The following is a 16,192-nucleotide window of genomic DNA, read 5'->3' on the forward strand; positions in this document are numbered from 1 at the left end:
ATCACAAAGCAGTGTTACTTATCTCTGCAATATAGATAAGTTTAAGCAAACCATCTATGTTTCTATTTCCTGATCAGTGATGGAAAAACCATGGTTTGTGGTTTGACCTAGAAGTCCATATTGCAGGAAATGCATGTATTTTTGCACTTGTGCTGCAACATCCATTGTCAGTATGTGGCCCACAGCACTGCAGAGAAGTATGCTGAAGTATCAGAGCTGACCTGGATTTCCAGAAGCTTGCCTGCTCCTTACTTTAATAGTCTTTTTTTCCATAAACATTTACAGGCCTTCTCTTCTTTGAGCTCAGGCACCTAGGTGGTATGACTAGTCCTTCAGTCCTCAAAGTGCATGCCCAGGAAAGTTAATCTAAATGAATGACCTAACAGCCACAATTCTATATGCCCTTCTGTCTCAGCAAACTGAAGCCCCATGTTTAGGAAGGCAGTAACTGATAAATGAAAATGACGATGAAGTCTTGATTATCCCTTATCACCTGCACTTCAGTTTGTAGTGCCAATGTAGTACCACAGGAAGGTGAAAATACACTCATTAATTCAATTTTTTCACAAAATTGCTTTTTTTAACTGCTAAAATTTGATTTTCTGTGGCCACAGAATTGCAATAGTTGTGAATAAGGGAAGATGCTGCTGTATTTTTTTTTTCTCTTAGCCTACTCAGGGATTAGTGTAACTTAAAGCATTTTCAGGCTGTTAAGTTTATGGCTGTTTCTTCAACGTTTACTGATATCTTGGTGCTTCATAAGACCAGCATTGCTTTGTAGGTTTATTGAGTCCTCTGGGACAACTTTCTAACTCAGTGACGTGCAGGTCTGGACTTGAATATAAGCAAACTGCTGCCCTAAATAGTGTCTATGCCTCATTTTTTTCTTTCTTCTTCTTCTTTTTCTTTTTTTTTTTTTAATTTAGATTTCTCAAATGAGAAAATAAAAAGTCAGTTGCATTTCAGGTTTGCTGTCTATAAAAAAATAATTGCTAGGCGTGGACTTGGAAAGACTTATTCTAAAAGCTGGAAAAGGAATTACCATTTTGACATTCTGACATGTGCTGTTTTTAGAAAGTGTATGGAAAAGTATGCAAAACTACATTTAGCATGAAGACATGTAAACTGTAAGATCTCACAGGCTCCTAATTTCAAGATGAAGAGAGTTAAATTATAGATTCTAATAGTATCTATAAATACTTTATAACTCTCTGAAATCTTTCTGTTTGCCTTTGTTCCTTATGCCTTTCTCTCTAACTTCTTTCCTTTCCAATCTCCAAGTCCTCTCTACAGAGTTCTACAGAGTGCACTAATTCTTTTTACATGTGCTAATAATATGGTCACAATGCCTTAGGCCTCAAATTTACAACCCAATCATTTCAAGACCCAGTTGAAGGTTTAGCCTTCTTTGTTTCAAAAGTTCCCATGGACTCAGTTACGCAAGGCTACTTCAAAACCCTTTTTGTTTGCTTCCCCTGAGACTCCCTTTTCCTAATGCAATATTGGCCCCGTTTCCATTGTTAACAATATTTCACTTTTTCCTTTTTAAGATACATGAAATTTATATGTAGTGTTTAAATTTAGAAAAATATTTAAGGCGGCTCTCAAATTTCATTCAGATCTGTATTTGTCCTACTTTAAGTATTGCCCCATAAATTTATTTTTCTCTAAAATGTTTGTCCTAACTTTGACTTATTTTTAGTACTTAATTCCTGACTGTCCGCTCTGTTGTACAAGGCTTTTACCATTCAGAATTTCTGAGGCAAAATGGAATACACAGACCCAGATTTATTTATTTATTGATGCATACCTGATATAGAGTGAAGGGAAGAGGATGAGAAGATAAGAGTAAAAAGCAGCTTATTCTGAAATGAGATCTGACCTAATGGCGGAAAAACTTTTGCCTACTGATACTTGTGCTCCTTCTTGCTTTTACAAAACTGATCAAATTATATTTTTGCATTGCCGTTCTATTTTGCACTGCAACAACCTGAGGGTTTCCTGCGGTTGAATTGCAAAGCCCTGTCTTGAGAAAATAAGAGGCAAGGAGAATGTTATCCTTCTTCAGAGAAGTGCATTCCGTTCATTTGTTTCTCCCCAATCCCTTCCTAATATGCTGTTGAATTCCTGCTTAAGGAAAAACTCTGGTACTAATTTGGAGACTCAAAGTGAAAGTGACATCTCAGTAATGTAAGTAGGCTTCCTGAAGCTATGGACATTTAAAGCTCTTCCCATCATGAACTAGTATATCTAATTTTTGGTCTCCAAGTAAAATCTTCAGGTCTTTAAAGTTTTTAAACATCAAAAGCCGTAATACTGTCAGTGAAGTACAGTCTCCTAAAAGTATTTGTGATATAAACATTTTTTGAATGGAAAAGTTCATAGAAGTCACAGTGCTCAGCTGGAAGCATTTCCTAAGAAATGAAGTTGAGGTGGTCATCAAGCATGATAATCACAAGATGGCCCTGCCTTCCAGCCCACAGCTGACTACTGTGCCTGGCCATGTGTCACGATTTGCCCCACGGCTGTCAAGTAACACGGTTTGTCTCCAGCCCTTCCTTGAGAGGTCTGTTCTACAGGAGCAACTGGGATTTGTAAGCACCCATTGCCTGTCATCATCAGTGGATGCGGCTGGGCAATTAACTGACCTCTGTCCTCCCACTTGGTACTTGTGGAGCTACTTCTCAGGACATACTGGGTCTTTGGTTTGTTGCTGCAGGGACTGTAAATGCATACTGAGTCTTTCTCCCAACTTTGTTGGGTTTATGGTCAGGGCTTTGAAGTATCGCATGGTCTTGAAATTTCCTTATGGTCAGCATCTTAAGCACTTGTGCAGAGCTACACTGGGCTTTTATCAGGGGCACTTTACTGCATGGGTAATTAGAAGCAAAAGTAGCAAAGATATGACTAGTCTGCTGCCATAAAGTGCAGTGAAAGAATTTAATAGCAAAGGAAAGTGATTTTCATTGGAATGGCATATCCTGAGAGATAAGAAAAAGACAGTGTAAACAGGAAAATTAACAAATACAGTGTGGATACCATGCACTGTGCTATTCTTCTAGTATAAAGTATAGCGCCTTTTAGTTTTAATTTTAATGCTCTTTGAAAGAACTAGTACCAGTGCACGGATATCTCAGATTAACTCTTTGAAACTGTAGTCCCATAAAAGGTCATGGGGGACTATTTTTGGAAATATTCCAAGTAATTAAATTTGAAAACTTGCCTAATTTTTATCTTGACAAAATGTTATTGTCTTTTGAACCTGATGTTTATTCTGTCTGTGTTGCTCCTATATTATTGGGGTTTACTATGGGAGAGTGAGAAATTAATGTGCTCCACTTCATTTTCTTCCTGAGGTCACAAGCGAAGGAACAATAAAATTTCTAGGCTGAAATGAATTTCATTAAAAGGAGATCTATTTAACCTATTGCAAGTTATTTTTAATATCTGCCTTGGTGGGATTCCATGAATTTTGCATCTGTGTCCTGATTGATGTAGGGGTGGAGAATTGAGGAAAAAAAAAAATCAGTACTGAATCTTACTACTTAATGAAGAAAGCTTACTGTTACAGAAGGGACTAGAAAAAGGAAATAGAACAGTGCTCTGGATTTGCTCATGTAATTTTTTAATTTGCTGTTTCCTTGCCCTGGGTGAGAATTAAGAAAGAAGTGGAAGAAAGCACAATATAAGATTGCTAAGAGTATTTGTGTAGGAACTGCCCTTACTTCCACTGATGTTTGCATTGCTGTTTGCCACGTTTTGCTCCTTCAAAAAAATTTTTTTTCCTATTTTATTTGTCTATGGAAGCTGTCTTCTTTTGTTGAAAAACACGAATGCTTCATATGCTTCTGTTCAGCAGTAGTCAGACTGTTGTTGCGTCTGATGCTTTTTGTTAGTTAATGCATTCCCCTTCTGTGTGGGGGAAAAAAGCCAAAACAATATAAAGGCGTATATAGTTTTCATTTACATCTGCACTTTGTTCTGGGACGCCTGAGAAAAATGTGACTGGTGATGCCCATATTAGATTGAATGCTGTACTGTGATCAGCAGAACTTGCAAAAACAACTTACTTCTGCTTTTTTGTTTTCTTTTTAATATCCACCAAAACATGCCTTGGTTTAAAGTGCTCAGAAGCACACAGGTGCTACTTGACCACCACGCAGAATATTTACCTCAGGCCTATGCTAAGTGTTACTTTTATAAACCAGAACCCTTAAAATTGAAAAAGTAGAATTGTCTTTAAAGCAACCACATGGCTCTACGTAATAAACTGTGGTAGGGCTCAGTACTTTTATTAGCTAATTAAACTGTGTTGAGAAAAATGCTTTGGGAACACACACCTGAATTTATAACAGAATTCATTCTGTACTTTTACCATGTGGAAAGGAAGCGCATCTGGGAGTGGGTGGGAAGAAAAGCTTTTTCAATTGCTTAAAAAGGAGCTTGAAGTTTATTTTTTTAAGTAAAGTGGTTAGTTTAGGAGGGAGCTCAGCAAGCTCTCAGCTAGATGGGTTTTCCCATTGGTTTACTGAACCTGAAAGAGACACTGATTTATAGGAAGCATGTCTCACAAGTTCCAGTTCTTTGGCTTTCCCTAGGTACAATTGTCATAACATGCACTTCTTGCTAAATAAGACCACCATCTGCAGGCATCTCTCTGTGGAATTCTGTAGTCATCCTACAGAAAAATATACTTTTGCATACATCTTCCTTAAAAGTAAAGCTTTATCTCCAGAAGTACCACCTAATCATTTTGCTAAAAAAACCACCCCTGTTCTTTGTAAAATTCATGAAATAGAAAACCAAATCTGAATAAACGATAACCTGCTAAGCCACTTGCATTCTCTGTTGTAAATGAAGCTCTAACTTTGTTTTTTATCTCCAACAGACAAACAACAGAAAGGTGAATTTGCCTTAGAGGGCTACACCATCAGAATGAATAATAGCCTTCGGAAGGACGCAAAGAAAGATTGCTGTTTTGAAATCTCCGCTCCTGATAAGCGCATTTATCAGGTTGGACTTTTTATGTCAACTTGAAATTAAATTGATAAAGCCGTTACAATTCCAGTTACTGAATTAACATTTCAGTAAAACAACTTCCACTGACATCTTAATAAAAAAAGAAAATCCTTACTTGCTTATACTATGTATTCGTATATAAAGAAAAAAAAAAATCTAATTTAAAAAAAAAAAGTATGCATTCAAATACTATCATTTTGGACAAGAACAGGGAAATCTATCATCTTTATCTATTGGTCATTTCAATGTTAGTATTTTAATATCTATTATATAGTGTGTCTGTATTATTTCTTGGATGAATTAAGTAGTGGAAGTAAAAGTTAAACAAAATATCTATCAGCGTTAAATACATATTGTATTGGTCATGGCTTTGCCAAGTATATCTGCTTAAAGGCACATATCAGCTGTGCAATTCAGAGATCTATCAGCTAGACATCAATATGGAATGTAAGTTTAATAAGTTTTAAATATCTGAGATTGCAGTTGAAAGCCAGTTAATTAAGCTGTCAGGTAGTGTGTTGGAGTCTGACAAGAACATTTTTAAGAAAACTGTACCCAGCAGTCTAAAGAAATTCATGGGTGTCTTCTAATTGTCAAGGGCAAATTTTGTTCATCAGTTCTGGCTTTGACATTGATGAAGAGAAGCAGCTTTTTTTCTGCACAGCTGCCAGCTGCTGATCAGAGTTTCAAATCCATCATCCTCTCCTTCAATTACGTAAATTTGTCAAAATTAGCTTTACATTATAAGAAGCATCCTTGCAAGAAAAGTACCAGAAGACATGAAAAGAATTACTAATGGTTTCTTGAGGAAGTGACGAGAATGCTACAGACCCTTTTTTTATTGCTAATGAAGTTGTAGTTATGTTTTTGTCATTACTACTATTCGTTATTAATAAACATAATTTATTAATATTTATTATTAACAGTTTACAGCTGCCACTCCCAAAGAAGCAGAGGAATGGGTACAGCAAGTGAAATTTGTAATTCAAGGTAAACCAGCCAGAAAAGCCATATCCTTTATTATCAGTACTGCTTAGTGATAGTAGTGCTGTCCATTAACAGGTCTGTCACGTTTGTATCTCTCCTATTACTACTTATCCAAGTTTTGAATAGTAACTCCTGGTTCTCAGTCATCTTGTAGCTTTTACATGACTTTTCTCCTTGTGCAATATATTTGCTTTTCTTTCCAAGAATATCATATAGCTTGAAAACTTCGTTATGAGTGTTTTAAAAAAATAAGCAGAATATACTGTAAGAACCAGCTTGTAAAATGAAACAAATTATGCTTTCATTTTGAATGAATTTATTTTATTTTTTTCTTATTTACGAAACATTAACTTTGCTTTTACATAGATATGGAATCTAATACTATTCCTGAGGAAGAGGAGGAATATGATGATGTTGGACATGCAAGCAATGAGCCAATAGATGACAGCATTTATGAAGAACTTCCAGGTATTGTTGAGATTTTTTTAACCTTATGACTTGTGATGATTTTGTCTTCCCTGCTTCTAGTTTGATAACCTGAGTGGATAAAGCAACCTGATGACTAAGATACATATTTAATTTTTTTTTTCTATGACATTAGATATGTCTTTAACCAGATCTGAGTGAGAACAGTTCAGTTTTCTTTAGCAGGAGCATCAAAATAGTGCTGAAAGTGTAAAAGTGGTCTTGAGGGACTTTTGGCTCATTAATATTCTCTAATATGTAATTTTTTTTTTAATTAAAAAATTGACTTGCCTTACAGTTTTTTCCACCACCTTGTGCATCATTTTTTGCTTTATTTGTTTTGCCATTTATATTAGGCAAAAGTTTTCTATTACTCCAGCTGCTGCCCAATACAGTTTTTACAATCTCGCAAGAAAGCAATGTGTTGGCATGAAGGGAGATGAACACTAAATAAAGACAACATGAGTATTGACATGCTTTGTTTCATATCTTCCAGCACGACTATGATGTGACACACAAAATTTTAGTGTGAACAGCTTTTGAATTGATTAAATTGATTATAGGTATTTAAGTGATAGGAAGAAGGTGTTTGATCTTTTTTATATTTTAAGCAGCTATTTTAGAAGTAACTATTCAGCCACCGTTAGTTAACAAATAATTTAAAATGGTATGACAGTAATCACTTTGCATGACTCAACATTCTACATCCCTTGCTGTTTGAGTCAGTGCAATTATCAGCAAAAACATGAGGGAAAAATCCAGTACGGTAACATGATGCTGACTAACTTTATTTATCTTCTAGATTGAATATTCTGTCTGTGGGAGGCAAAAAAAATAACAACCACCCAAACATTTTTAAGTTTGTCTTGATTTTCATTTTAAGGTTGTTTCAGTGAATTGTGAGAGAAGAAAACATGAAAGACTTACTAAAAAAAATTCAAAACTATTGCATAGAATTGGGAAATTGTAGGAGAGCTTCTGCAGTGAATATAAAATCTATGTTAGGCGGCTTAATCTTATAGTGGGAGTAATGCACTCAAACACTGCAGTGCTTTTTGGATGCTCAGGCTCTTACAGAAGATGATCCTTCATGCTTGTTACGTTTTCGTTAAGGAAGCTCTACACATGTTCTGGGATAATTTTTTTCTTTCTTTCCTGAGATTTCACTTATATTACCCATTTGTTTGAATGTGAGACAGGAAGTAGGTTTTACAGCAGTAACACATTAAATATTGGCGGAGGAATAAAATTATTTACCCCCCGTGATCTTGGACTTTTTTATTTTCATGTTGTGAATTAGGGATTTACCTTCCTTATTTTGTGCCTTCTCCATCTTTATTTTAATTGTAAGCTTTTCAAGAGGTCTTACCTTCTACAGTGAAGCTCTAATTTTGGCTGTGATGTGTTGGTGTAACTAGAAAATAAAAAGAAACTTGCTATAGATTTTGAGTGGCAATAATCTATTTTTCTCTCCCATAAATGTGCTTCTAAAGTCATTTGCCTAAATGGCAGTAAAAACTAATGCTTCTGTTGCTCTAAATCAGTCTTTCACTTCTTTATCCTTAACATATTGAAGAGGATTAGATGAAGTGCTAGCTGACAAACCTCAAAGGAATAGGCCTTACTTGGTTCTTGTAATTCTGTTCACTTAAACTGGTAGTCAGAGAGCATACTCTACTTTGGTCTCAGCTGGCTTCATTAGGCCTTGTTGATGGTAGGCTTTTAATTCCCGCTGACTGTCCTTTTTATTTTCCCAGGTAAGTGAATGTATTCTTTCTTCCTTTCATAGTCAAAAAGTGGAAATCCGTTATCCTTGCTGTTAGTTTACTTTCTAATCCAGAGCAAATAAGAATTTCTGAATTCTTGTACCTTTCAGTTCCCTTAATAATTTCTTGTAGAGCCCAAAAGCCATGCTAAACTCTGGAATGGAGAAGACATCATGCTAGATCCTTATGAGGAGGAAGAAGAAATGTATTTTCACTTTGTATTGATCCTCACAGCGTCTTGATATTAGGTCCACTAGCTTTCCATGCATCAAAACCTTAAAGTCTTGTACTTCAGGTACGCAGCTCATTGTACCTTGTCATTACTTATCTGGCTGTAATTTGCCATTTCTCAAGGAATCATTTGCATACTCCAGTGGGTTTTTTATATATCAGCATTTCAAAGCAAATTAAACCAGTTCACAATGCAGTCAATTTTGTAATATTTGACTCAGTATTACAATAAGGAGTGTTTGGATTAAAGAGAGGATATGTATATTTTCTCACTATTTTGAACGACTGAGTATTTTGAAGCGTAGCAGTAAACATGATGGGCAGTACTCACGAGCTACCGCATTGCTTTTTTCCCCCCATCTCTCGTGTAGCAGTAGACAGTGTAGAAAAATGAATTTTCCAGACAAGAGCACACTAGTTTCAATCCAGTATCCAGAATAGTAATAGTCTATTACCTATTAAAAGCTTAGATTTCAATGGAATTCAATTTGTACTGCTTGCTAGCAGAAGAAATAGGCTGATAGTAGCAGAGGGTACAAAGAGAGGTGGAAAAATTAGTCTTTATCTTTTAAATCACTTTCTTCTTTAATAGCACATACAAATTCATATTTACTATAGAAGCATCATTTGCCTGATTCTCAGTCAGTGTGTTTTACTGTATTTATTTATGTGGAGCTTAAAACATCAGAACTGCTAAAGCTTTTCCAACTGTTAAATCTTCCTTGTGAGATTCTTTAGGGGGATAAAGAAAAGCTTTATACTTTTTCCAACACACTAAACCACTGTTTTATTTTAAATAAAAGTGCATATAGAAAACATAGTTGAACAGAAATAAAAATATTGTCTGTGAGGACCCATTTTGGGCTCTTAAAATTAGCTGTTAATAAAATAGCTCTTAATTAGCTATTTATTTTCTACTTTAGTACACTGTACATGGTTTTGACATGACAATTACATATTGCAGTCCACAGAACTGATTCCTTGTCTGTAACACAAAATAACTTCTCAAACTCTAGTGTTAAACCATGTTTTAGATGTGTGTACTTATATCTGGATGCGTAGTCTTTAGTGGTGTTTAAGAAAAAACTACAGAGTTCTTCTTCTTAGGAGTTAGTTGTCATTTTTCAAGATTTTGTCTGTTCTTATCACTCCTGAAGACCAAATTTATTTTAATAACCTGGGATCTTAGTGACTTAATTTTTAAGGGCCCTCCTACATCTGTGTGGACCGCATACATGAAATTACAGTACTAACCACTGCCTGCCACCATGATCCTTTCTGAAAAATCAGTTGTGTTCTTTCTGTAACAGTCTTGCACAATAGGAGGACAGCAGTCTATATATAAGCTCTCAATCTTATATTAATTTTCAGTCTTGTGTTATCTATTTCAGTTCTCATTCTGCTTGCAAGCTTGCACGATAGTAGTAGTTTCCAGTGCATACAGTGTAGCTTCCACCAAAATGATTCTGAAGATAGGGTTTGATGATCTCTTCGGTGCTTCTTGGTAAGGTTGGAAATCCCAAGTGATGTGGGTGTAATACAAATCTGAAATTTCTGCCTTTGCGTCATTTAATTTTAACCTGTCCAAAAGATAGAGAATATTTGGGTAAGAGGACAGTGAAATTGAGTGCTGTCTAGCCAGGGGAATTGCTGTGGGGAACGAATCCAGCCAATACAACTTGCGTCAGTCCCTACTTGGCTGTAAATTAAATTTTGGGATTGGTTCAGTGTTTGACTGGGACAAGGATCATGGGACTGAAAAGCTTGCCTTTTTCTTTTAACTCTCATAATCATTCCTCTGCCAGAGTTTGATCAAGCCACAGTATCTGGCCAGTAATTCTGTTTTGCAGTGTAGTTGGAAGCTTAGCTAGGGAAACTGTAACCAAGGCAAAGCTCGGGGAAAGGTAAGAAATGTCTTAAGTTTTATGCAACAGAAAGTGTGCTATGCACAGGAACTTTTTAATGTGGCTGCTTATTTTAAATGAAGTATTTTAATGTAATAGCTTTAAATTATATTGATGTTGTTTCAGAACTTATTTCTAACACTGCTTAGGAAGATGGGGAATGATCAGTTTGTCTCTGACTCATGATTGTCTCTTGAAGCAGCTTTGTTGTCTTAATTTTTAACAGTCAATCTCTGCAGCTAAATAGCATAACTTAATGTCCTTATCATCTTCTCTTGTTACTTGGTCATTTGAACTTTGAAGAAGGAAATTGTATGATGTAACCTTTTCACTGCTTGAAGGGGGGAAAAGGCAAGATTGTGATCCCTGGTTTACCTCTAGGGAAGAAAGAAGTTTTGATTCTTTAGTGAGGCTTGAATGTAAGCTTGACCTGTCACTCACAAACACAAGATTATAGCAAATATTTCCATCTGCAAAATGTAGTGTCAGATGTATTGACTTTTTGGTGCTTGCATAGAGGATTTCACAACGATGTGTGAATGTACCTTTTCAGTAGACCTGTGCTTGCTTCAGAGTTTTCAATATATCACTGCCAAGGTCTGTTTGGTGCCTGGCAGTCCCTGTTGTGGATCATAGCTGTGTGACCAGTTCCCAAAACCAGTAAGCTAAAACAAAAAAAACAGTTAATGGATCAGCGTGAATCAGAGCAGTAGGTCTGAGTCAGCACAGAAAAAGATGATTATGGAATTTAACATCTTATTTGTGAAGATTGCTGTTTAGTATATTATATATCCTGGTATATTGTCCAAATTCTTCCCAGCATCAGCTATTTATCGAATATTTATGGAATTCCTTACTTCTTTTCCACAAAAGTAATATATAATACTGTTGTTCTATTTAAATATACATATATTTTCTTTTTCCCCACAAAAACTGTATTTTATTAGAAAATGATGTGATTTCTAAATCTAAGTAGAGTCTGGGATATTTGAAGCTGAGAAGTAGATCAGAATTCTCGAGGATTCATCTAAAGATGAGTTTCGAAAGTATTTACTGAAAGTGTTTTGAATTATTTCCATTAGAACATATTTCATATCCAAGAATGGTGAGGTGGGGTTTTTTTGTCCTTTTTTTTTTTTCTTCTCCTTTTAAAGCAGTGAGGAATGGTCATTCTTCAAAACCATTTTTTTCAAAAATTGGATCTTGTTGGTAAGAAGCTAGTATTTTTCACTTGTTTAACCATTGCATTATTTTAAAATACCGTGTGTGTGCCCATAGTATCTTACTAATAGATGCAATATCAGAATAAGATGGGATGCTACAGGGCTTACTTCACTGTAAATCAAAAGATATTCAAATAATATAAGATCAATTAAAAGAAAAAAAAAGATGTAAACTACACATTGGTGTTAGGGTATAGTAATGATTTTTTTTTTCTGCCTATGTGGTTTTTTTTTTTTTCTTTTTTTTTTTCCTTTTTTTTTTGGTTTGTTTGTTATTATCACTGGGATTTCAGGTCTTCTAAATATCTTTGATTATATGCCAAATATGGAAATCACTGGAAAACAGTTTCTTGCAGCTGCATATTGCTGAATTTAAACTACTGTGAGGGACTGGAGCTGTGTCTGAATTTTCTGTTGCCCTGGATTTTGAGGCAGTACTCTTGTGGAATTAATATATAGCAAGTGTCTTCCGCTGATACTCAATGATCGTGAGACATAAGTTATGAATGCAGACAACTTCTTGTATTTGAAGTCATCATTTCCAGAAGATGGTTAGGAACCTGGTACCTGAATCTCAGCTTTTGTTCGCCACGAGAGCTTGTGCTTTATCTTCAATTAATGTAATCCTACATCTAAAGAGGAAACCTTTGTTTCTATTGATGTTAAGTGTCCGTGATGGAAAAGGTGCTAAGACAGTCTGGTGTACCTGAAAATAATAAGATGTCCCCTGAGTGGGAAATGACAAGTCTTGGAAAGAAAAAGTAAGATTCACAGACTATTGTGTGTTTCTTGAAAAGTGAATACATGTTGTTGGTCTGTGGATAACAGGTGTCCTGTAGCTGTCAGGAACTCTGCTGTGGCTGGTGCAATTCAAATATATCATAAACATTCACAAACATCCAAGTGAGGAAGTGGTAAAAATGGAATAATAATTGAATATTCAAATTTAGGCTGATCTGTGTGCAACAGGCATTTGCTGGACTTGGGAAGGGAGGATTTTCTGCTGAAAAGTACTCTTAGAATAGAGTGTTCTTTGTTTGGTAACACACTTCAGCGGCAGAAAAAATTGTTCTTCTTTTCCCTTCTAACCAAAATACATCACTTATTCTAAGCCTACATTTTCAGGAGTTGAAATTGAGTTTTCTATATTCCATTTTTGGAGTTGTAGAAGGAATGGTGGCCAGCTGTGAAATTCAAAGCAGTTAATTACGGTATCTACACTAAATGGAAAATGTATACAATTAGGTTTAGGTATTTTCTTCTTGTTGAAATGCATACAAGATTTCACAGGCTTCAGAGTTCACAGGAGGCACAAACAGTGGTATCCTTCCTGAGTTGTGATCCATTGTAACAGTAAGTTGCATAAGAATTCATGTTAGAAAGGCTATAAAGTCTCAGGTTCTCAAAGGCTAAATTTTATTTCAGTATTTCAGAATTAAAAATCAAAAGCAAACAGAAAAGTACCCAATCAAACAATAAGAATAATAAAATAAAAAGCACCAAAAAGTCTAGAAATGGATTGTTACATATTCATTGTCTGTTGGCATTTTGAAGCTCGTTTGCTTAAACTTGGAAGGCATAACTTAATAATATCTGAAAAGGAAGTATTTTTAATCATGAAATTCTATGTTTAAAGAAGTCTTTCAAAAACTAATTAGTACACATCTCATTGAAAGGAATTTACTTATTGAAATAAGATTATTTTATTGCAAGTACCAATCAATCATTTTTACATTGTTTTTTGTGTGCCAGTGCTAAATAACTTTTGACACTATTGATCTGCAAAACCAATCTGATGTGAACAGTATGTGACAGAAGTTGTTTGTTATTGAAAGGCAGAATTCTGTCCCAGAATAGCTTGTCATCCTGGGGAGAGAAAATCACACAAAGTAATTTTACTTGTATCATAGCTTTTTTTGATGAGGACTGTGTTTCTGACAGTTGAGTTCATGTTAAATGTGAGCAAAGCTTTGTTTATGCATGCATGTCTTCAATGGGTTGTGGACCTGAAGTTCTTTCTTTGGTGGCACTGGTTTTATCTAATTAAGCAACAGTGAAATAATTCTAATATAGAGCCTTCAGAAGAAATGCCTTGGTATGTGAGATAGTTTATTAACCATAAATTTGAGAAATTGCTGTAGTGTAGCAAGTTCAAAGTAAAATGTCAATTGTATTATGTATATTTATGAAAATAGAAAATTTGGGCTTGCTCTACTGCTTGAATATAACTGTGATGAATGCTATATAGATAGATCAAGGAACCTTTACTTTTTGAATTTGTGATGAATGACTGCGTATCAGGCTATTAAAACCATTAGGCAGAGTCTTTTGAGAAACAAGAGCAACCAGAGGTTATACAGTGCCTCAGGCTAGTGCTTCTCAACTTTTCTGGCTTCCACGAGGTAGCTATTAAAGAACCATAATTTATACAACTGGGTTCTAAAATAAGACCCAGCAAGGTGGGCTTTAAAGACTGACTTAATCTTTCTGTTACTGTACATACAATTCTCTGATTTGAATTCTTAAGTCTTTGGAAAGCATAAGTCCCTCTATATGTATATATATATATTTTGTCTCAGTATACTTTTTATCTGCTACCCACTCTCCTCAAGATGGAGAAATTAGGCAAACAAAGTACTGCTAATTAACTGGAGCTTCATGAATGTTGTTGTCTGTAATGCAAGTCTGCCTGTTTTGCTTGTTTGTTACAGTGTACTATATTTGTAATGGATGTCATGTTTAGCTTGCATATGAATGAGGAAAGCAACATAAGCAAGGGCTGTTTGTCTGCCTTTCTTGGCTGCTACTCTCTGATTCCTTGTCTTTGAAAGGAGCAGGTTGGCTGCTTCTGGGAAAGGAACATGGTCAGCAGGGTCAACCAGGTGGGGAGGGAAAGATGCAACAGTCTTCTGTGTCCTAGTGTAGGGGAGGGAAGCTTCAGAGGTGGCAGGGTGCAGACATACATGTGAGCTTCAGCACTGAAGGAGAGATCGTTGTCTTAATAAGCCAGAAGAGGTTGGGGAGAGCTCGTTGCAAATCAGTGAAATTTGGACTGGAGAGCAAAACAGGAAGAAAATACCTCTGGAACACAGTTGGCACAGGGGATGTTTTGTTTCACTACTGTTGTTTTTTTTTTTTTTCCTGCAGTCTACTTTTTCCTGGGAAATCTTAATCTCCTACATCTAAAAGGTTTTTATGATCTAATGAAAACTAGTTTAAGAGCTTGGGAACTTTTGATTTCTTTAAGGAAAAAGATCAAGTGCTTCTCCCTATGGTTTGTGGCCAGGCTGCAACAATTATTCTATCCTTGAAAACTGAATGCAACCATAAGTAGAGCTGGAAAATAAAAGGAAGGAATCTTACTGTCAAGACAAAGGTATTGTCTCCAGTGCAAAGCAAGAGTATCTGCCCTTCAATTATCAGAAAATGTATTAATTGAATCTATTTTCATACCTTGTCTCAAATTTATTTCTGAAAGAGTAAAGTTTCCATTACTAAATATTGAGCAGTGGTTTCAGATAATTCAGTAAACAACATTTCAAGATGGATATGATTTTGTTATCATTTCCATAAGGATCATAAAGACCAGTTTCAGGATTAAATCACCTAGCTCTGGCTTAGAAAATGGCTGCTTGTACTCTAGAACTTGGGACTGCACCGTGTCATTGGCACGAGGCCTGGAGAATCCAAGTACTGGCTGCAAGAGAATCCAGCTAATCTGGGACTCGAGAGGCCCTGGTTTTTCTAAGAACCAGCTGCATGCCGATCCCACAGTAAAGTGGCAAGCTGCTTGGGAGCAGTTTTCATCTCCTGCTTATGAACTGTTTTCAGATCCCTGCCATCCTCCCTTGTCTCTCAAAGGTCCATGTAGGGCTGGTGACATCAGACATCCAAAGCTGCTGATCCCACTCTCTTCCTAGTAGATGAGAGGAGGGGAATGAGACTGCATTTGTTAACATGTATAGAGATGAATGCGGACTTGTTACCCCCAAATACTGTATGTGTAAACAGTCTGTGTAGCAGCTATAATTTTCAGCTTATTTCTGATTTATTCTGATTTTTCTCTACTAGTGAAACATAGCAAGCACGTTTCACAGTTACTTTATTACATCGTTTAAGCTGGAGAACAAGTTTAACGTAGTCGCTGTAACTGAATGTAGTGGCATGTGCCACAAACAGTGAAAAGAGGCAGTGGTGTGGGTTTGTTACTTCTCATGAAAGTACCCAAAGGATGAAGGCTGGTTGGGTTTTTTTTTTGGGCGCCTTTTTTTTTTTTTTGTTAATGTGCATTTAATGATCAACACAGAGAATACAAAAATGTCTTGGTAGAACATTTTAAAGGAGTCACTAGAGAAGCATCTGGGAGCCAGACTTTTCTTGTGGAAACATGCCAACAACTGTATTGTGTTTCCTCTCACTAAAGCAAACGAGCCTGAAATGCCTTGTCTTCTGTGCCTTGTGGAGTAGTCATTTCTGGAATCAGGCTATAAATTTGAATACTTTAACCCTGCAGATTATTAAAGGACATAATGTGGTTTAAATAAGATGCTTTCTTTATGATTCTGTGTATGTAAATATTATGTCAAGTCACATTTGT

The 16,192-nt window shown here is 35.8% G+C and overlaps 1 protein-coding gene across 1 annotated transcript in view; it reads left to right on the forward strand.

Moving 5' to 3' along the window:
* The window catches only part of SKAP2 (src kinase associated phosphoprotein 2), a 111,451-nt gene that overhangs the window by 68,846 nt on the left and 26,413 nt on the right, over window positions 1-16,192 (forward strand). Inside the window, exons 7-9 of the mRNA XM_031590139.2 lie at window positions 4,889-5,013; window positions 5,946-6,009; window positions 6,373-6,474. Coding sequence (XP_031445999.1) covers window positions 4,889-5,013; window positions 5,946-6,009; window positions 6,373-6,474 — 291 coding nt within the window. The remainder of the gene's footprint in view (window positions 1-4,888; window positions 5,014-5,945; window positions 6,010-6,372; window positions 6,475-16,192) is intronic.

The sequence above is a fragment of the Phasianus colchicus genome, chromosome 6 (assembly GCF_987193195.1).
Source record: "Phasianus colchicus chromosome 6, bPhaCol1.hap1.1, whole genome shotgun sequence".
Taxonomy (NCBI): Eukaryota; Metazoa; Chordata; class Aves; order Galliformes; family Phasianidae; genus Phasianus; species Phasianus colchicus.